The sequence below is a fragment of the Chaetodon trifascialis genome, chromosome 8 (genome assembly GCF_039877785.1).
Source record: "Chaetodon trifascialis isolate fChaTrf1 chromosome 8, fChaTrf1.hap1, whole genome shotgun sequence".
Classification (NCBI taxonomy): Eukaryota; Metazoa; Chordata; class Actinopteri; order Chaetodontiformes; family Chaetodontidae; genus Chaetodon; species Chaetodon trifascialis.
The window spans coordinates 18,261,025-18,282,508 of NC_092063.1; the positions used below are offsets into that span (position 1 = coordinate 18,261,025).

Consider the following 21,484-nt stretch of genomic DNA (forward strand, 5'->3'; position numbering starts at 1 on the left):
CAGGCTTCAATTTTAACATCAGTGCACAAGGCAAGTTCCAATCTTCAACTATCTCAAACATACAGTAAGTCCAATTCTAATTTTAACCCTAAATTGAAGAAATAGTTAAAGATTTGGGGTAATCAACTTATTTGTTATCCTGCTAAGATTTAGATGAGAAGAGTGATACCACTTTCATGCCTGCATGGTAAATACAAGGGGACAGTCGGGAAGCCAGTTAGCTCAGCTTAGCACAGAGACTGGGGTAAACAGCTAGCATGGCTCTGGCTAAACATAGCAAATCTGCCAACCAGCACATGTAAAGCTTACACATCACTACACTTTTATCTTGTTTAAGTCTCCGTACACCCTCACTTAGGAAGACACTCACAGCCAAGAAATAGTATGCTACACAAACCCCTGTAAATCTGCAATGTGTCTTCAACAAGCGACATTCAGTGCGTTAATTAACGAGGTCTCTCTGGTCTTTATGCTAAGCTAAGCTAACCAGACAGACATGAGAGTGATATCTCAGTCAGTTCTCAGCAAGAAAGCATATTTCCCAAAATGTTGAATTGATCCCTTAAAATGCTGACCTAAATTTTGATCCTCCTATGAAAAACTTCTTTCACTTTCCCTTATTTATGCATGTCCCTGAAAGAACCCTTGCTCCTCCTTGGAAAACTGCACCCCAGAGTGGAACAGCTAAGCAGGATCAGGTGTTGGACATGTTGGGACTAGTGTGCATCAACAGGTGAAACACGTCATGCTATCCCATTATGTACAGCCACCAGTTCTCCTGAAGTTTCATTCACAGGTGTGTTTGCATCTTTTTTTTTTTCTTTTTTTTTGTATGTGTGTGTTTTTTTTTTTCAGAATGACTTGCAGTTTTAACAACTAAGGGGCAACAACTTGAAGCAGAGTTTCCTGTGCAGGCTGACACATTCTGTTCAACTTCCCAAATACGTTTTTCAGCAGTTGCTTGTAAGGTTGCAAGAAAGTAAAACTGAAGTATTGTATGAAGTATGAAGTATAGTATGAAGTATGAGTTGTTACATACTGAGGGATGACTGTGATGCTGCACAGAAAGGAAACAAGATCATTATGGTCTTCATCTCCTTCATATTTGATGATGTTCCAAAGTCAAAGAGACTTCTTTTGCTACCAGAAGTGATTACCTGCAGCCTTCATTGTGCAATAAGAGTAGTATAACCTGCAGGCAGTGGTACCTTTTTCACAGATTCAGAGGGAAACTCAACTCAAGCCTAATTTAAATACACATGTCACAGAGAAGACTCAGACAGTCGGTGAGAGCTGCTTTGCTTTCCTGTCACCGTGGGGCTGCTGGGAAGAGCTCTGGGCGTTTTCAGCAGAGGTTTCAACACCTCCTTTCATTCGCTGTTTAAATCCAGAGAGAAAATCTGAGAGTTGTCAGTGTCCTGCGTGAAGGAGCACTGAGACGCAGCGATGGAGTTTTCCTCTGTGGTTGCCTCCGCTGTTTTGGTCTGTGTTGTCACCGCTGGGATTCCTCATGATGGAATACACTGGACTTACACAGGTAGGCTTTGTTCATGGAGTGTAGAATTTTGTATGAATGGATAAAAAAAATGCCAAATTTAAACACCAGAAGTGGCAGAATTGAAATGGACTTTAAGATGTTTGATGCGTAAAATGCGCGTGGCAGCCTACCCAGTGCGTGTTTGTTTTGGTCTAATACTAAGAAGCAGCAAACAGAATGCCTGTAGTCCAATTTGCTGAAGTATTAATAGGCTCTGATTATAATTCGACATACACCCGAGGCATTTGGGCACCGGCTCTCCTGGGTGGCGCGCTGCATTGTCCAAATACCTCTGATAACCGCTGTCAGATGGTGGTTACATCAAGAGCTCGTGAAGATAGTCATAGGGATAAATGATTAGGTGTATACAGCCCGGCGGTAGAAAGTAATTGGGGATTGAATGCTATAGGGAAATACAATATCCAGTTGAGCAAGCCCTGTGCGTGCCAGTATAACCAACAACATTTGACCTGTTTTAATTCTCCTCAAACAATAGCTAGTTTCTTAAAACAGTCACTCCTTAAATTCATTCATCTCAGTCCAATAGATTTTTCACTCAGTAGGAGTTTTTACAATGTCGCAATAGTTTCCGGTCCCTGATTTTGTACCCACAGAGGGAGCTTTGGACCAGATGCACTGGCCGACCAAGTACCCTGCGTGTGGTGGTAAGAAGCAGTCCCCGATTGACATCCAGCGGCGCAACGTGAGACACAACCCAGACATGTTACAGCTGGAGCTGAGCGGTTATGATGCTCAGAGAGGGAATTTCCTCATGTCCAACAACGGGCATACTGGTAAGAGAAGCCAGGAGGAAAACGGTGTATACTCAACACTAACTCACTGTTAAAGCACCACAACAAACGTTTACGTGCCTGGTGACAGGACCATTGTCACATTGATTTCTTCATGGTATAAAATTCAGTGAACACACTCTCAAAACTTTCTCCAGTTGTGTAATCCATTACAACATCAAGTCTGCACATTTTTCCCCAGAGGACCAAAGTTGTTGTATGGTATTTCATGCTTGTCAATGACATAAGTTCCACAAGAGTTATTGCAGTACTTATGTGTGATGGATTTATACATCTCATACAAGTGTGTAATTATATTTTCCTCATATAAATAAATGGAAACCGACAGCTGTGTGTTTTCAATGTAACAGTAATATCTGAATATATTCCTATTTCCATCAGTTCAAATTGACCTTCCTCCCACTATGGTGATCACCAAGGGCCTCCCAGGAAAATACACAGCTGTCCAGATGCACCTGCACTGGGGTGGCTGGGACCTGGAGGCCAGCGGAGCAGAGCACACCATAGACGGCATCCGCTACATGGCAGAGGTTGGCTTAAAAAACGCTGAATTCAATAAGTTCAAAATTGAGGTTTGACTTTATGAAGCGAGGCGTGGTTGAAAAGTAACTATGCAACACAAGCTGGTGCACCACTGCGCTGATGACAACACACAATGCAGGGATCCTCGTTATATTAAAGCCTGTAATCAAACGGACCTGTGCTGCTATTAAATGCTCAAATGAACATGAGTTACAGTTAAGTACAAACACTACATTTATACATGACACTGGCTCAGTTCACTCCCACAGCGCAGAGCAATGAATTATCACAACATATCATCCAAAGTGTGTCATGCTTGTATTGCATCAGTAAGGAAAGCAGAACTGTGCAACATTTAATTTGAAAGCTGATCCTCGCCCTCTCCTTTGACTCTGTCTCTGAGCCGCCTCCATGCAAATGTATTTGACAGAGGCCTTTATTTTCTATCTCTTCGCCACCCATAAACCAGCTTTGATTTCAAGAGTTTTCCATTTGAAAAGCAGGTCACTGGACATATTTTGGCACCTAACCTGCTCTACATTTCCACTTTGTCTTTCAGCTCCATGTTGTCCATTACAATTCTGACAAGTACAAGAGCTTTACTGAAGCCAGAGATAAGCCAGACGGGCTGGCAGTGCTCGCCTTTTTCTATGATGTATGTATGTCGCACACACTTTTGTTCCCTTTCCTCTATGTTCTGCTTTTTCTGACCAACAGATTGTTCAACATCTATACAGGATGTCCGCTCTCTTTCTGATATATGACCATCGCTTCTACAGTAGGAAGTTTAAAAAAGGGCTTTCTAGTGAAATTGTCCACTGTTCTTTGAAGTGTATGATACTTTGTTTTTCGGTCATCTTGCTTGATTCAAAGGCTGTTTTGAGAGCCAACCTGCATGACGACAAATTGAATAAGTGCTTGTTTCCAGAGGAATGCTCTGGATCTCAGCTGGTAGGTCATCACTGCAGCAACAACACTGCTGACACCCACTACGATAGCAGCACAGAGCGGCTGAGAGTTAGAAAAACTCATTTACAAACAAATGAGTCATTGGCATGGAAGTGTAAAGGATATACTGGTTTATTACAATCTGGGTCTTATTTTCATAGTTGTTGGCATCATTCCTTATGAGAAAGATGAGATTGTATTCATCAAGTTTAATATAGTATAGTATAATAATATTTGCATATACTTAATGCAGTCATGAGTGTCTTGTTCTGTTGTGTCAACCTCGTCGAGTTACCCACTCTGTTACATTCTGTCTTGTGTCACTACTAATAATATGACACGATGCAATGAAGGGTAGTTGTTCCACGGCATCTTCTTGTACTTGCAATAAAAAAAGAGCTGCACGAAGGCGACAGAGCTGATGTTAGCAGCAATGATGTTCCTGCTCTGACTGAACCTTTTAGCTTCAGGTTTCACACGACTTTGGTTTCCTTTCAGGACGGGCATTTTGAGAACACCTACTACAGCGATTTCATCTCCAACCTGGACAAAATCAAGTATGCAGGTGGGTCGCTGCACACAGGAACGGACTGTGCTTGAGTTGAGCATTTGAGTCTGACGTGATTGTAACGTGATCCTGTCAGGTCAGTCCATGAACATCTCGAACATCGACGTGCGCTCCATGCTCCCTGAGAACATCAACCACTTCTTCAGATACCAGGGCTCCCTCACCACTCCACCCTGCTACGAGAGCATCCTCTGGACCGTGTTTGATACACCCATCACTCTCTCACACAACCAGGTGCAGCAGACAGGAAAGCCTTTGTTCCAAAACTGAGAACTAGTCTGTTTGTAATGTACAGTTACAGTGATAGAAAAGAAAAGTTTCAACTATCCTGTCATCTGTGAAACCTTACTGTCACTATTTTTAGAACACCAGCTTATTTTGAATACCATGTGGTGCAATGTCATGGTCTTCTCTTCCTGTCGAGTTCAGATCAGGAAGCTGGAGAGTACTCTGATGGACATTGACAACAAGACCCTGTGGAACGACTACCGAATCGCTCAGCCTCTCAACGACCGCGTGGTGGAGTCTTCTTTCCTGCCGCGCCTCGGGAAAGGAAGTGTGTAACGTGTTGTGACAGTGTGATTACACAACAGGGCAATATCATTTATTGCTCAGAATTGACGTGCAGCTCAACCAAGCCCCGAATCTAACCACCTTTTGTCTTTTTAGCGTTTTGTCGGCAGGATGAAATTGAATCCAAGCTGCTGAAGATCGAGGGTCTGATAACGTCTCTTGGAAAGCACATGCATACAGGTGAGTGAGCTGAGTAATGAAAACTGCTACAGATGGCTGGATGTGGAATAAAAGTGTCCATATTTACTCTGCAGTCTTTCTTATTTATTCCCTGAAGGTGGACTTCGCAACTCGAGGCCGAGCAAATATGGTAAGCCTTACGTTTTCCTCCTGACTGGATTTGAGCTGTGATTTGTGACTGTGGATGTAGTTGTAGTTGATGATGATATTTCTGGCTCCCCAGTCTGAATCCATTTTTTTTCCTTCTTCAGAACCTCGTGGTCTGTTTCCTCTGGTGCTCGACTTCCAGGAGAAAAATTCTGGTAGTTATGCTTTGGCCCGCCTCAGCCATCCCATGGACCTGAACTCCTTCACAGTATGCATGCATGTCATGCCTCAGGTTGAGGGGATCCACACCGTCATCTCCTACTCCAGTAACGGCAACGACAACGAGTTGATGATCTCCATCGGCCAAGACAGAGACGCAAGAGAGGTGGGCCTCTGGGTTGGCAACGAGTTTGTCAACCTGCCGCACAACTTCAGGTCCCACGACTGGGCCAACTACTGCATCACCTGGTCGTCCCACACCGGCGGCGCAGAGCTGTGGATCAATGGCATGGTGGGGGAGCAGCGGTACCTGAGAAGCGGCTACACAATCAGCCCCGGGGGGGTGTTCATCCTGGGCAAAGACCAAGATGGTTTACTGGGCATCTCGAACGCAGACGCCTTTGTGGGTAAGATGACCGATGTCAACGTGTGGGACTATGTGCTGACCACAGCAGACATCCGGGACCAGATGTCATGTGAGAGGAACAGCACCACAGTGGGGAATGTGCTCAGCTGGGGAAGCACCAAACTTAGTCTGTACGGGGGGGTGCAGCTGGACAGTCAGTACAGATGCTCCTGAGGACGCTCAGCTGCTTCTGTTTGCATGAGCTTTATAATTCTGCAATAAACCAAAATAGCAGTGACGATGGAGGGAATTTAAAATGTGTTTGGCATATGTATGAAGGATAAAATGTCTTTCAGGAACCTGTAAGTCAATATTTAATGCAAACTGTATCTTACGGCTTCATACACGTATTGTATCCATATCTCTTCTTCATTAATAAAGGCTTACAAGTGACTTGCTGGTCTGTTTAATGATTCAAGCACCCATTCACACCTCTCGCACCAGTATTTTCAGGCAGCATTGAGTTGAACAAAGAGCTTATAATTTACATTAATAGCCATATACAAAACACACAAAAAGAGATTGTGTAAAGGCTCATTGTAAAATAAAAAACAGAGGCTAAATTAAACCACTTCCAGTCCATTACAATACCCCCCACAGGGAAGACTTCCTCTCCTCTGAATGCTCTCATTTTTCTTCAGAAAGACGTGACCCTCACTGCATCCTCCAGACTTTCTTTGCTCTCTTTCAGTGGCAGATCTCCATCGCCCGTTTTGATCTCCACTTTGTTCCTCTTTGCAAACATCTGGCAGACTTCCAGGAAGGTCTTGCCCTTGGTCTCTGGGACCACCAGCCAGATGTAGACCAGTGTGACCAGACAGATAAAGGAAAAGATGATGAAGCTGTAGGAGCCCAGACCTCTCTGGAGGCAGAGGTGGGAGAGGAAAATGTGATCAGTGTGTCCTCAAGATGAAATGTTGTAAACACAGAAACAGTTGGCTGGACATAAACAGCAGCCAAGGTGAGGTGAAGTGTGCTTTGCATGCTACTTTTTAGTTCCTGTTATTCAACAAATTCCTCCCTTTGCTTGCTTTTTGGTTTGAAGATGATGACTTGAGAGGAAGTAAACATGAGTCAAGCATAATATTTATGATTTCATCCACGTTTACGCCACTCAGTCCATTAGAAACGACACAATGACAAACTGCTCCCAATAAACAGGGACTGATGCTATCTCTGCTAAAAGGAAGAGGAATTGAGCAGAGACGATTCTTAAAGATCCTCTTCTGACATGTTTAAAGACATGAAAACATTCTGCTGGGAATAAGAATCGATGTATGATGTGGTCTATCCACAAAAAATGTTGTATTACTTCATATGTAAAGCTCACTGTAAAGCCCATTCTCAGTCTTGAAATAGGTTTCAAGGTTCCACATCACGCTAGTTTAAGTTACATGCTGAACTATGATTGGCTTCCAAACCAGGAAACACAATCAGCTCGTGCATGCACATGTTTAACTAAGATTTAAGTTAAGCCCAGAGAAAATTTGCTCCCTCAGCAGATGAATGTGAGAACTCTGTACATGCATCACTCTGCTCATAGAAGGTCAAACAGTAAAGTGCAGTAACAATAAGCAAAACTCATTTTTGAGTGGAGTGCGAGAGGAGCACTTGAAAATATCTCAAATCTTTTTCATGTGTGGATTTTTTAAAAATCTATAATTGCCTGTTGAGTTCAGTTTCAAATTAAATGTTGCATGGTTAGTTTTTCTTAAGGCCGTGAAAAGTATTACTGATTTGTTGTTTAAAAAGATTTATTTTGCATTAAACATTGAGTATTTTCAATTTCCTTTTTGTCAATGGACCATAATGGAATTATTAGCCATTTTGAGAAATATGCTTATTTGTCTCTTGCTGAGACATTCAGATGAGAAGATTGATACCACTCTGAGATTTGTCTATTACATATGAGGCTACAGCCAGGAGACAATTAGCTTAGCTTAGCTTAGCTTAGCATAGCTTAGCATAGCATAAAGACTTGAAACAGGGGGGAACAGCTAGCTCGGCTCTGTCCAGCTGGCCTGCTCCTGCATGCAGTGACTCCTAACAAGACCGTCTCAGTCAGAGTGGTATCTATGTTCTCATCCAACTCTTCACACAAAAGTCAGTAACTGTGTTTTCCAAAATGTTGAACTATTTCTTTTTCTCATTTTAAATATATTTATTATCAATTATTCATGATGTATTTGTTTGCGATTTGACTCCCTTTTGATTGGTTGTGCAGCCTTTGGCTCTGCTGTAACCATGATGCTGTTTCATATTGTGAGTTTAATGCCTGACGAAGGTTGAAGACTTTCAGTTAATTTAATGCATTTTCAGTGAACTTTAAACTGTGTTCAGAATTCAAACTTTTCTTTTGTTGAGTTGAATTAATTGTTTGTCTACAGAACTTAAGATGGACAGAACACACTGAAGTAATTCATAATATGGAAGTATCATATCACAGTCAGGATGTGACTTCAATAGCCTTGCTGTTAACACTAAAAAAACCCCAAACATCTGTAACTAATTACATTTCAAAATGATAAACTTTCACTTCCCCACTGTCAGGGCTCTTAGAAATTGTGCAACTGACCTCGAGGAAGGGGAAGATGAGGCCAACAGTGAAGTTGGAGAGCCAGTGGACGGAGCCTGCGACCATGAAGGCAGCAGGCCTGGCCGACTGCCTGAACATCTCGGTGGTCACCACATAAGGAATGGGACCTGGAGAGCACAGATGCGGTAAACCACAACCAAAACAACTGAGAAACATCATCCATCTTCAGGGTCACAGTGAGGATGCTCATGTCTCAAACAACTGAGTGCTGATTTACAACATATATTATTACATGTCTGGTCACATCCAAACAACACTTCAGCTAATGGAGCACCTTGTTGTAATCAGTGTGTGTGTGTAAATAACCACTGGTGGGTTCAGACTCACTGGGTCCTATGGCATGTCCTATGACGTAGGTAATGATACAGCCGATGCTGACGTAGGGCATCCACGTCACGCTCTCCTGTCAACACAAACCAACAGCTGTTGTTATCATTAGCCAGTCGCATTGATGCTTTCAAACAGGAACAAACACGTAACCAAATGTCTGTCATGACTGTGTGGGAGTTGGTGCTACAGGCTTCACTGAGGGGATTATTAATGTGTTTTTTCTTTAAATTGTGCCTTTGCTCTCAAACTTGCAAAGATGGAAGACTTTGGGTGCAGGTGAGATTACAGGGTTGAAGGGGGCAGCACTGGTTTTGTGGTTCTGTCTAATAGGCAGTCTTTCTCATATGTTCTTGGTGGGTGACTCTGTTTTTATGTCTCAAAGTTCTCACGACCCCAGAGATGTCAAGTCAGCATTTCATTTTCCAGACCAAGCTCTAAATGTATAATATATAAATATCACAGAAAATTGTAGTTGTTGTTTTGCCTTTGAGCTCCAACACAGTGGAATTTAATGTGACCATGAGGTTAAAGTGCTGACTTTCAGCTTTAAAGGGATGGTTCTCTCTCTGTCATGGCGACAGTTAATTCCTAAACTGTAGTCTGTCATTCTCTAATCTCTTCTGTCTTCTTCTGTGCAATGAAATCCAAATTTAATGAATATGGTGTTATATTGTCACTGACCTGTATTTTAATCCCTGTAGCACCAGCTCCATAATTACACAACCACCTGGATGACGTGAACATGGGAATCTCTCCTATCTTCTCTGTATGACGTGAACGCAGCATTAGTCATAGTGGTGCTCTGTGCTTGTCTATTGTGCCATCCCCATAATGACTCATCCTCCTTATCCTGTTATGCTGTCTGCATTTTGGGATTTTTGCCTGTTTTCACCTGCCTTTATGGACTGGTTGCCTGTTCTGTCTGCCTGCATTTTGCTGAGCTATGTCTTGGAAGTAAAACCAAGTAGACCTTGGTTTACTTTACTCGTTTGTCCTGTGAGTCATCTTTTAAGTCCACACCCTGCGCAACTGAGCTGCTACACATCACAAATATATTAAAAAAAAAGTGATTTAGAAGATTTCAAGAAGATTTAGATTAAAAATTATTTAAAACATTTATGATGCTGTCATCAAACAAAATTCCTTTCACCTGCTTGAACTTGGGTGGCAGCATAAACATGAGAGAAATGTTTTTTTTTTTTTAGATGAAGGTCATGTGGGTAAGTCTTTAAAGGTGTTTGAGGTGGTTCAGATCTTTATTGGGTGACTCATACTCACATAGCCCCCCCAGTGCAGCAGGACAGTAATCCTGAGCATACGGTATGAATGAGGCAATGAAGGTTCTATTGCCCAGATCACCCAGAGGGCCTTACCCGCCTCCCTTCGAGGCACATGGGAGAAGTTTGGCTTCTGGCAGAAATCTTTCTGCATCATATTTTGTACTATATAACCTGACTGCCTACAGCCTTTTCTGGCAGGCAGCTTTCTGTAAGAAAGAGCTCTGTCAGAAAGGGTGAACTTCTGCCAACAGCTCCTGAATATGAGCTGGGCCTTTGCAGCTGCCTGCAGTCAGCACTCACCCAGTCCTGTTCAATCAGGCTGTGGGAGTATATTAGACCTTTCCCTCCTTCAGTCTGTGTTTTGCTTGAATGTGATGACTATGCTTCAGAGTTACTGTCAGAGCTCACCTTCTGTTTAAAGAGTTGTATTTTCTGGTCCCTGCCTGCTGCCATCTTAAATAAAGGTTTTGAAGAGAAACTGTCTCATCTCCTTCCCTGCCACTGTTACACTTTGATGGTGTAATAGTAAATGGTTTTGACTGGCGCTGTTGTTGACTGGCACCAGACACCTGATGGCTAGTCCTTCTGGTACAGGCCTGGCAGAACATCACCAGGGAAAATGCCCTGCCGATCTGTGGGTGGCAGACTTACAACCATATATTAGATATGATGACTTCCCTAAAATTGTGAGCTCATGTACATAAAAGGCTACAAATCTTGTGGATGTAATCTTCCTCAAATTAAAGGTAGATGTCTGCACTTTAATGTTATAATCATTGTTTCATTTCAAATTCAATATGCTGGAGTGCAGAGCACTGTCCTTACTTTGACTTTTGGACTATACTCCATATTTCTGACTTATTCACTGTATTGATCAATATTATTATTGCTGAATATGAACAAACAGAAACCCCCTCATGAATCAGACTCCTTAACAAATCTTCTGACCTCAAAGTTAAGAAAATCTGACACAAGACGGAGTTTTTGTTTGCCAAACCACTAGAGGGCAGCAGAGTAACACATTGAGGGTTTCACATGGTACCTGGAAGTTGAGAGCGACAGTGAGCAGCACACAGGCTCCACAGCAGATCCCAAAACCACAGAGGAGGAGCAGCCTTCGTCCCAAGGCCTCCACGATGAAGACCTGGTAAAACAATTTGCCGTTCAGAAGTGTTGTCTCCTCCAGCTCCTCCTCCCCTCTGTAGCTGTTAAACTTGAATCTAACAGGGTACTTACAGCAGCTATGGTCATGAAGACATTCACTGCACCTGTTCCCACAGTGGCGTACTGGATATCACTTTTCTTGACTCCTGCAGTGCCATAGATGCTGTCTGCATAGTAGTAGATCTGACGAGGGAGAGTGAAATGCATTACAATTAGCCAAGACAGGAAAAGTCGGAACAAAAGAAACTGGATGCAACAGTTGTGTAGTTCTAAATGACTGATGATGAAGCCAAATGAGTGAAAATGGAACCTGCTTTGTGTCCTCATGCTTTATCCTCATGATTCAAAGACGTTTTTAAACATGTTTGTTTAAATGTTACACCCTGATCTGCTGTTTTATCCGAAACACAGTCAATGTGGGCATCGCTGGGTCAGGGACGAGGGCAAGAACAACTGGCTTGATGGGCGCAGCTCACCGCATTGACCCCCGACAGCTGCTGGCCCATGTTCATGACGATGATGGAGACCAGCTGCCAGCGAAGGGAGCGCTGGGACAGCAGGCTGAGCACAGACAGGTGGCCCTCGGCCCTCTCCGACTGGTCCTCCAGATGCATCTCTGACAGCTCTGCGTCCACGTCGTCCCAGCCGCGCAGACGCTGTAGCGCTGAGGGTGATAGAACATACAGGAAACCATAATGCACAGTTTCTATTGCTATTGATATTTCCCAGCTATTTTTGTGTTTTCTTACCTTTTTTTGCCGTCTTCTCATCTCCTCTCTGGATAAGCATGTACCGAGGGCTCTCTGGGAAGAAAGGCAGCAGCAGGAGCTCTATCAGGGCAGGAATACCAGTCAAACCCAGCATGAGGGGCCAATCTGGACACAGAGGGAACAGAGACATGTCTTTTATCAAGAACTAAATATACTCTCCAAAATATCAGCTGTCAAAGATGTGTTTCAACCTGAGCTGTCGCCCAGTATGTTTCTGAGGCCCAGCACTTGTGCACTGAGGATGCCAATGGTGATGAAGAGCTGTGGTATGATGCCAAGGGCTCCCCTCAGGTTTTTGGGAGCGAGTTCTCCCAGATACATGGGCACCACGTTGGATGAGAGACCTGCAGACAAGGGAGGACAACTCAGGATTCACTCACAACTTAATTAATCAATCTTGATTACGTGAACAGTTGAACATATCTGACCTGCGCAGATGCCCACTATAAACCTAGCCACAATGATCATCTCAAAGGACTTGGCAATCTCACTCACTCCCATCATTATAGCAGGAACAATGGAGAAAATGTTGTTGAAGAGGAGGGTGCCCTTCCTGTCGCAGGACCAATGAATATAAAGTTACAGTAGAGTATACAACTTTTATTGTGTTTTAATGTGACATATCCACTCTTAGATGGGGCTGAGCATGTACTATTACCTCCCTAGTTTGTTGACCAGAGGGGCCACCATCAGAGAGCCGAAAAAACCTCCTAGCGGGTACATGGACACGGAAAGAGACCACAGCAGAGTGAGGAAGTTGTCCTCCATTGGTCTGCCGTAACGCTCCAGGTAGGTGGTGTTATAGAACTGCTGCATGACCTGAAGAGAGCAGGACAATACAAGTGAAACACATATCATGCAAGTGACGGTGTGTTATAGCAAATGTTTGGCTTCTTTGCTTTGGTTACCAGTGATGGAGAGTTGATCACAGCCACATTATAACCATACTGGAATGATGAACCAAATGCAGATATGAATGTTGCCAATGCCAGGACCACAGTTAATCTCTGTCAGGGGACATCATGTGAAACCTCTTTTTACAACACAAACACCTTCATCCATCATGCTTACACTTTTTGCACACTGTCACAGAAGAGACGACACAAGCATCGACGCGACACTCACACCTGGAGTTTAACTCACCCCTCTCCTCTCCACAGGCTTCCCCCATTCCTCGTTCTCTGCCATGGCTGTGTTTGGACTCACTCTGAGCAATAATAACAGCTCACTTTGTCATTACTGCACCACTGGATTCCGCTGCCCTTTGGACACAAGATCAGAGAGCATAGCAGCGGTTTACAACTTGGCTTCGGTTATGATTTTCATGTTGCTGACTGTGCTCTCGGCTTCAGTGTGGGAACAGACTGGAGATATAAAAGGCTGCCCTGGGCTGAATGTTGATATCTGATACTTTTATTGCACTGCACTTCATCTAAATTGGCTCATTTGATGGTATCCACAGCTGTCATTAAAGGCTGGAATTATTATTAAAATGATAACACCGCATGTGTATCTTTATTGCTTTTCCACCTGCAGGCTGGAGTACAGAAGCGTTATTACAAAATGATGACACGGTGCTGAAATCACACACAGTTGGCAAAGACTTGCATCTGTATGGATCCTTGTCCATTTTGAACGATTTACCTGCTCTAACACTGGTGGCAGTTCATCTCACACTAGTTACAGGGTAGACTTACTTTCTGTAGAATCACCACTGCTGCAAGTCTCTGTGTTTGCTGTGTCTTCAACTTGTCACGTGCTGCATTGCCCTTTATCTCCAAAAGTGAGCCAGTTTATCAATAGGGAGGCCCTGAGGTTTGCTCTTAGAACTGAGTGTTATGTGCTTCACTACAAAAACAAGGCTAACATATAATGGAAATGGCTGGAAATGGGAATTTGTAGTGAGAAGTCAGAACTGTGTATGCTCAGAGTAAAAGATCACAGAAGGTGTAGTGTTAAGTAAAGCTGTATGATGATGAGCTGTAAGAAATAAGGACACATATATTTTCATACATTTAACTAAACATAGCAGTGGTTCGATTATTTTGAATGACCCAGCAGACTTACATACACTGTTATAACAGCTTGCTAACAGGGAAATCTGAGTACAGAGTGGGATGAGAGTGAAATCACAGTGGGCAGGGTTTTGTTGAATTTCTAGCTTCGCATGTTTTTATTGGATTTTGCAAACAGACGCAGTCACATTCTGCCTTTCTGTCCCGCCCTCTTCCAGCCACTGACCCAGACCCCTTCACTGCCATCCTCTACCTGTCCACCAGATGGCCTCAGACTTTCCCACATCCACCTGCACTGTTTGTACAAGCCCATTTCTGCTCATTCCTTCCCAGACTGTCTGTGTTTGCTTTCCAGCCATCAGAACCCTGAACTCTGCATCCTCTCTTTCACGTCATGAACCCTGTTCCCTGGAACCTGAAGCGGCCTTCCTGCCTGTGAGCTGGGACATTTGTGAATATAAAGTCTAAAATTCACAAATGTATCTGGTGTTCCTGAATTTTTCCATTACATGGTGAAAATCTGTTCAGCCACTTCTAATTAAAACGTTCTGTTGCTGCCCTGACCTATTGCCCATTACCTTTGGTGGACAGTGTGTTTGAGGATTGGCTCCGAAACACTGACGCAGCCAAATGAACAGCCTGCGTAACGTAAAAAATTGCTTCCATTAACTTGACTGGTGAATGGTCACCCCGTGCAGTGTAGTACGGCCCTCTGGTTCTCTTTAACTTAATGAATTAAGTGGGCAGGGAGCCAGCAGAGGAGAGAGCAGAAACCTCTTCTTGAAGCGTTTCCACAGGCTCCAGTTACTTCAATGTCAGCCAAATCTCAGAACCCAGACAATGGATTAATTCCTGCAGGAAATATGGTAAGTGTTGGGCCCCTGTGTGGCCTCTGTCATCCTCAAGGACAAAATACTGTTCACTGGCTGTTTTGGATGTCGTCAGCATAAACAGCATTCACTTCCTCCATTTTCCCAGACATGGTGTCCAGTGCCCTGTCAGTGTTACTGATGGTCCTGAGAGAGTGAACTCTGCACGGTGTCGCATAAATTTATACCAGAGATAAAATTAGACTGCATGGAAACTATCTCATAAAACGGTGTGTTTATGTTTTTAATATTTCCAGGATAAACAATATTAAGACTCCATGTTCTGGAAATAATGTCTGAGAACTAACTGCCCTCATAAGCGCACAGTGTAGTGAAAAGTCTGTCTGACATGATATAAAGGTTTATGACAACAATATCATCCTCTTCTGCATTTCCTAATTCATCAAAAAGACCAACGGAGAGCATACAGGACTTCCTAAATAAGTGCTTGCCCTTTGTGAGAGTTCAAACGGTGATAACTTGAGGCCAAAAGAAAATTGGCTGTCAACAAGGACGAATTTCTCCGTCCTCACCTTTCCTTATTATCAACACAGTAATTAATCTTGTTTGAATGTAGCTCATCATCTCTGTGGCAGGCTTGTTGAGACTCAGTGGATCTCGGCCAATATTTTAAAGAGCTGAAGGAACTACAGGGACTGGCATTGGGAATGTAAGCCAGGTCGGTCCCATGAGGTTCAGTGGGTTCATACTCCTCGTTGGTATGCCTTCGGCCTGTCGCTCAGTCGGGCAAACGGGAGCCAACAACAGCAGGGGTCAAAGGAGAAGTGCGGCTCGGGTTTCAAGGAGGAAGAATAGCATGTGACAATGACGATAGGTCATGCATCCTGACCACAATGACCGATGCTGAGTTAGTTTTGGTCATAACACTGATGAGGTTTTGCAACGACTGTCTAAAAAATGTTGCAACTGTGAAGTTAAGTGAGACTGAAAAGTTTGTGAGAAATCAAAAACAAAGACATCAAGGGAAGTACCTTGCATGAGGGCCATAGGGGAATGCTTTATATGGTGATGTAGCTCTGGTGCATGTATTTCAATGAACTGAACACAAACTGTCCACATTTCACAAATCCATTTATGATATTTTAAAGAGAAGGTCAAGTGTAATGAAGCTTCTTTCACGCAAACCTTTTAAATACACACTAAGTCATGACGTACATACTTTTTGAAAAATATTTGATATCAAAGCTTCACTGCAGAACATATTAAAGTCATTCTCAAAATAAAAAAAAATATCTTGCTAGAAAGATGGCTGTAAAAAACTGTGGTCAGCTTTTTAGTTCACGCCAGTTACAATGGATTCTAATGGTGACAGGTTTCCACTTTAGAAAACAAGTGTTAAAACATTCATTTCCCATAAATACAATACTTGAATACTTAGCGGAACAAGATGACAGCTGAATATTTCACAGTGATATCCTCAGAATGTAAGTGAATCCACACAGTACATGATAAATAAAGCTGCTGAAGAGTCTTTCACAGAGAGTACAACTGTTCAAATTTCAACCAGAGAACAATTTAAAGGGAACTGGCACTTTAAAGTTTGACGTGCAGCCCATGAAACTACATTATGTGTAACATAATCAGTCTGCAGCACTCATCAGTACAGTCAGGAAGCATCATCCTCATCACCCTAAGTGCAGGTTTGTTGACTTTTCCTGTGACATGGATGTGCATTCACCTGCAGGACCTCCAACCCTCTGCAGGCACTTCCTGTAATGAGGTTCAATGTGAAGCGGGGACCTCCACCACTCCCTTCATGTCAGCGTTTGTCAAGCTCCACACCCACAGAATCTAGTATCATCTATCAGTCCGGATTACACTGGTGCTGTCTTCTTCTCTCTGTGTGGAGGCGTCCTGTCCCGGTAACAGCCTGTGGGGGGCGTCGCGCAAGTTTTGCGCCTCTGCTCGACACTTGGAGCAGCAGCAGCAGAGCGCGGTGCAGAGGCGCTTGCGGATTGGCTGAGTGAACAATACAAACATGATGCAGTTGGCTGCTCCCTGTGAGGTGTTGCCAATTCCCTGTTGGGTCCAAAGAAAAGCCTTTAAGCGTGGCAGTAATAAATTATTACATTGGAATAAACTTTCCTTTCATGGTTTGAAAATCTAACAAAATTTCTTATTTTCTTATGAATTTCTGTATTGTTATAACAAATAAAAATATTGTCCACACATTAACAGTGACAATATAATGCAATAAAACTGTGCAGAAGTTATTACATCATAAACGGTTTTACATTTTAAACATTTGGAGGAGAAGTTTATAACACTTTGAAAGGCTTTATGCTACTGTTCAGACATAAAAAAAAAATCAGTTAACACAGGAACTATTTCATGATGGATGTGTGAGGATTCACAGGTTTGACAGCATGCAATTGCACCATCACAGCTTTAACAGCACATAAACTAATGATAGCACACAACTACAACCACACTTCTGCCTTCAAACACGCAAAACAACATACACACAATCTCAAGGATGAAGCAGCACTTGCCAGGAGAAGTAAACTGTAGATTAAAAATTAGTATTAAATTGGATTAGTAGACATCCTCAGTTTAAAATAAACTTTAAACTCACATGTAGGGTGACCAGCACTGGGTTCTGTCGGGCTGATGATCCAGCTAGCAGCAGTATGAAGCGCACTGTGCTCCAAATGCGCAGGACGATGAAGATAATGGGAATGAGTGTTAGCTTCATATCAGCCACAGAGGAGAAGGAGTGTGATTGAGGCCTATTGGCCAAGATGGGACGATACTCGGACAGGGCAGCATGCTGCGTCAGACAGAGATTTTGTTTTTAAACGTGAAGCAGAAACACAAAAATCAGAATAGAAATTGGACAAATGAGATGTGTCATCAAGGATAGCAAATCCTTTTCCTTTGAATTGTGAATATCAGTATTGTGTGTAGTATGTGTATTTATCCAGATCTGAATGGGAATACAGAAACTGGAACATTTTCTATTTCTGTATTTTAAACAATATATATTGAAGGTTGTGCAACTGTAGTTGAGGAGTAGTATACACTGAGTGGTTTCTAGTTGGAATTATGTTTAATATATTCATGTATTGTGTGTTTAAAATGTTTTACGGTTGTCTTTAAAAACAGAGGAAATTGTTAAATACAAAACATGACTCCACTGTTGCTGCCTTTGCATTTGGTGCAGCATGCATCTGATAACCTGGTTCGACTCTCACCGCAATGTGGATGTGCCTCTTGATCAGAATGTAGAGGACAGGGAGGGTAAGGTAAGCCATGAACTCCCAGATCTTTCCAGTCAGCAGCATCCACAAGACCCGGTCAGAGGCGTGAATCCTGACCCAGCACCAGCCCACCGACACCTCTGACGCATCGTAGCCAATCTTGTTCAGGGACACTGCTGCAACAGTGATGGCCAGAGGAACACCCCAGCTAGATCATAAAACAGAGGGCTTACAGGATTAAACTTAACTTCCTCAAAAGGCTAACTTCCTATCGTTAAACATCTCCACAACGTTTGTACATAAATGTTTGGTGGGTTCACAAATATTACAAAGACATGTGACACCGTGTGACAGATTATCTTGTGCTTAAGGCTTGTTTGTGTTGCATAGTTCACAGAGCAGAGTCATACCAGTTGTGCTGCTTTAGCTCTGAATATCAGAAAACCACAAAATGACTTCAGTACTTTATAAACAGTCTTCCGTACCTTTTCCCCTGAAGCATTACCTCTCCTTTTAAAGCACATTTAAAAGAATACTACATTTGCAGGGCAATACATGTTTGTTCCTTATAAATACCACAGTGCTTAAGGCCTTGTTATGTATGTGTGTGTGTGTGGTGGTGGTGGTGGTGGTGGGGGGGGGCTATGTATGCAAGCCTTGATGAATGGCTCTGTTGTGTGATCTTCAATTCAATGGAGTATTTGAGAATTCACAGAAACAAAATTACAATGACAACCACAGACACTGCGGTGAGGCGAGCCCATGGGTGAAAATGTTCCAAAATAGATCCAAAAATAGATCAATTATACAGCGAGGCGAATCGACTCCCTCCTTACATCCTCACAATCAGCATGTACAGCTCATCATTGTGCAGAAGGAAAGCTGACAACAAAGGATGAAACATATGAGCTGATTCAGAGCACTTAAAATAGAGGACAGTGGTTTGCTAAAGCTTTTAACAGTCTTCAAATAGATAACAGTGAAAGCTTGTTTGATGAGGTTTTTACCGTGAGAAATCCCATCCTTAAGAAGTGTGTAGCTGTGATCACTGTTTTTGTGGTTGAGCTTATTTTTCCATTTTGTTTCACTTTATCTTTTTAACGCTGCTATGTCTGGGTTGTTTTACATCTTGTCTTAATAACTTTGCATTGAGACTTTGAAAGGCGCTGAATAAATGAACTTGCCTTGCCAGAAGAAAAAGCATTATGTGTTTGGAAGAGATAATTTAGTCATTATGGGACCAGAGTGGAATTTCTGATGAAAGTGATAATAGCTAATAGCTATAAAACAATAAATGCTTCCACAATGACACTCGTTCAGTTCTAACAGACAATTTAGTGAGCAATACAACAGCTTTCATATATTATCAATATAAATATCCTTCACATTGGTGTCTAGTTCCATAGCAGACAAACAACTGTTGTGGAACTTTGGAGAATCAGGTTGCTATGTTAACATCAACTGACCCACTGAGAGATGGAGCCTCGACAACACAGGTGAAGCCAAACTCTACTAAGTAAAGATTTAGTTTGGCAGAAGTGATTTATTCAGTCGTTTCTGAATTAAATGTAAGTTAAATGCAGAATAGTCCTTAATTTCAGTTAGACAGATGCGATAAATCGCTCATTACTTTTTAGGGAAACTCACGAGCTCCTTCGTGACCTTAGCACTCGGAACGTTACTCAAAGGTGCCCTACAGGGAACTCGCGCCCGACAGTGTTACTATGGAAACACAGCTCTCGGCACTGCGATAGTAGCTAGTGATGCTAACTTTAAAGTTTTCATATTTCTTTGAGCAAATTTGAGCAGCGTAACACATGAACTAAGCTGAAACCAGTTCAAGCACTCTGTTTTCCGGTACAGGAAAGCAGGTGCCTAACTTTTTCTTTTTTCTTTCTTTTTTTTTTTTTTTGGAGAAATACCAAACGAGGCTACAGCATCGATAGCATCTCCCTTCACTGCTCGCCACGAGCTCAGAAGTCATCAACAGCTTAAAGTTAGCATACAGCCAAGAAGAAAAGTTCAACCATGCTATGTATTTACCTGACAAGGTGGAAAAACAACACCAGGCTGTCAGCGACTCTTTGGCTGGACCTCACAATAAAAACATACAGGTAAACGGCAATGGCCACAGTCCAGAAAAAGGAGCTGGTGTTCGCGAAAGTGGATATCGCCCCTTGAACGACGCAGTCCAGCGAGTCGGTGCGGAAAACGCTCCAGACTCCGAAGGCGTAGGACACAGCGGACAGCCAGTCAGACACCGAGAGGTAGACCAGCAGCTTCCTTGGAGTCGTCCTCATATCTGACCAAGCAATGTAGGTGAGGATGATCAGCGAAGAGCCCAGGAAGGAAAGCGAGCACGAAAACAAAACGACTACCTGCTCAGACAAGTACACAACTGTCTGATTTCCATTTGCCATCGTTTAGCGTTGGTGTGATCAGATAAGCTACGATCACCTCATGGATAAGAATATCACCGTCAAACGTGCAGCAAGGTTTGCAAACACTCCACCAACGCGCAAACTAGTTTCTCCGCGCTACTTGCCCTTAAAGCCAGGCGACATTTAAAACTGAGCCGTCCCATATGACTTAAAAAACTCCGTCCATTGCTTTTAAAAGCCAAACAAACTTTTCGTCAGTGGTTAACCCCTCCCTCCTCGCCTCCTCTCGTCTCATTGCAACAACCGGAACCAAAAGCAGAAGTCAGTCAGCTGGCAATGGGCAGACTCAAGTAGATCTATTTTAGTCGCTAATGGTCTTAACTTGTGTGACCCTGTAAAGCTATGGTAAGTTTGTCGCATAAGAACAGATGACAACCTGTACTTTTCCCATTCCGGCCATGGTTTATGTAAAGTACTCTGTTATACCCCCTGTCATCCAGCGTGCTTAACACAGAGCACTGGTCAGGTCATTTAGTATGGAACAGAATATTACATCTGAATTACACAGAGTTGTGTATTCCTATATATTGGTTCACAATTATTAGTGTGAGGTGTGGATGAATATTGCATGAAATAATTTAGTGGGGGATCTCGAAGAGCATTTAGATCGACAAGGAAGCACTAAAAAGTGTTTTTCATGTTAAAAATCACGTTAACTCAGATGTTTTTCAACCTGGACCTTTTCCCATGTTTTTGTGTCCAAGTGGCTAATGGAGACAACAGTTTTTGAAATTGTTCTAGTATTGACCAAAGGCACTGCAGCTTTTTGTGTAAGAGTAAGATCCTTTTTATTTGATCAGAAACAGCTGTTATATCGCTCTTCTAAAAGCCACTAGACTCCATTGACAAAAGCATTTTCCCTTCCAGAATGTTGTAAAATTAAGATTTTAATTCTTTAATTTGATTTTCACACATAAGTTGAAAAAAAGGTGTCCATAATAGCTGT

The 21,484-nt window shown here is 42.7% G+C and overlaps 3 protein-coding genes across 3 annotated transcripts; 1 reads left to right on the top strand and 2 right to left on the bottom strand.

Annotated features, from left to right (window-relative positions):
- The first annotated feature begins 1,392 nt into the window (after positions 1 to 1,392).
- ca6 (carbonic anhydrase VI) lies at positions 1,393 to 6,244 on the top strand. Its single transcript, XM_070968610.1, has 10 exons — positions 1,393 to 1,537; positions 2,152 to 2,331; positions 2,731 to 2,879; positions 3,431 to 3,526; positions 4,318 to 4,384; positions 4,464 to 4,621; positions 4,817 to 4,943; positions 5,057 to 5,140; positions 5,238 to 5,270; positions 5,392 to 6,244. The coding sequence occupies exons 1-10, from the start codon at positions 1,447 to 1,449 to the stop codon at positions 6,024 to 6,026; spliced, it is 1,620 nt and encodes a 539-aa protein (XP_070824711.1). The 5' UTR covers positions 1,393 to 1,446; the 3' UTR covers positions 6,027 to 6,244.
- Positions 6,245 to 6,489: 245 nt separating this feature from the next.
- slc2a5 (solute carrier family 2 member 5) lies at positions 6,490 to 13,180 on the bottom strand. Its single transcript, XM_070968892.1, has 12 exons — positions 13,136 to 13,180; positions 12,901 to 12,999; positions 12,651 to 12,811; positions 12,421 to 12,545; positions 12,184 to 12,336; positions 11,972 to 12,097; positions 11,699 to 11,886; positions 11,295 to 11,405; positions 11,101 to 11,202; positions 8,776 to 8,851; positions 8,428 to 8,555; positions 6,490 to 6,714 (listed from the first exon to the last, which is right to left on the bottom strand). Exons 1-12 carry the CDS (start codon positions 13,178 to 13,180, stop codon positions 6,490 to 6,492), a joined length of 1,539 nt encoding a protein of 512 aa, XP_070824993.1.
- Positions 13,181 to 16,157: 2,977 nt separating this feature from the next.
- gpr157 (G protein-coupled receptor 157) lies at positions 16,158 to 20,603 on the bottom strand. Its single transcript, XM_070968934.1, has 4 exons — positions 20,141 to 20,603; positions 18,092 to 18,305; positions 17,473 to 17,667; positions 16,158 to 16,916 (listed from the first exon to the last, which is right to left on the bottom strand). The coding sequence occupies exons 1-4, from the start codon at positions 20,515 to 20,517 to the stop codon at positions 16,695 to 16,697; spliced, it is 1,008 nt and encodes a 335-aa protein (XP_070825035.1). The 5' UTR covers positions 20,518 to 20,603; the 3' UTR covers positions 16,158 to 16,694.
- Positions 20,604 to 21,484: the final 881 nt, after the last annotated feature.

Coding starts and splice junctions, on each gene's coding strand:
- gpr157 (XM_070968934.1), bottom strand. CDS start 20,517: ATGGCAAATGGAAATCAGACAGTTGTGTACTTGTCTGAGCAGGTAGTC. Junction 18,306..20,140: donor TTGTTTTTCCACCTTGTCAG/GTAAATACATAG, acceptor TTTATGATCTAG/CTGGGGTGTTCCTCTGGCCA. Junction 16,917..17,472: donor CAGTGCTGGTCACCCTACAT/GTGAGTTTAAAG, acceptor TGGACCCAACAG/GGAATTGGCAACACCTCACA.
- slc2a5 (XM_070968892.1), bottom strand. CDS start 13,180: ATGGCAGAGAACGAGGAATGGGGGAAGCCTGTGGAGAGGAGAGGG. Junction 11,887..11,971: donor TGAGAAGACGGCAAAAAAAG/GTAAGAAAACAC, acceptor TATCACCCTCAG/CGCTACAGCGTCTGCGCGGC. Junction 8,852..11,100: donor CTGTCGCTCTCAACTTCCAG/GTACCATGTGAA, acceptor TTGTGTTGACAG/GAGAGCGTGACGTGGATGCC.
- ca6 (XM_070968610.1), top strand. CDS start 1,447: ATGGAGTTTTCCTCTGTGGTTGCCTCCGCTGTTTTGGTCTGTGTTGTC. Junction 1,538..2,151: donor AATACACTGGACTTACACAG/GTAGGCTTTGTT, acceptor TTGTACCCACAG/AGGGAGCTTTGGACCAGATG. Junction 4,385..4,463: donor GGACAAAATCAAGTATGCAG/GTGGGTCGCTGC, acceptor TGATCCTGTCAG/GTCAGTCCATGAACATCTCG.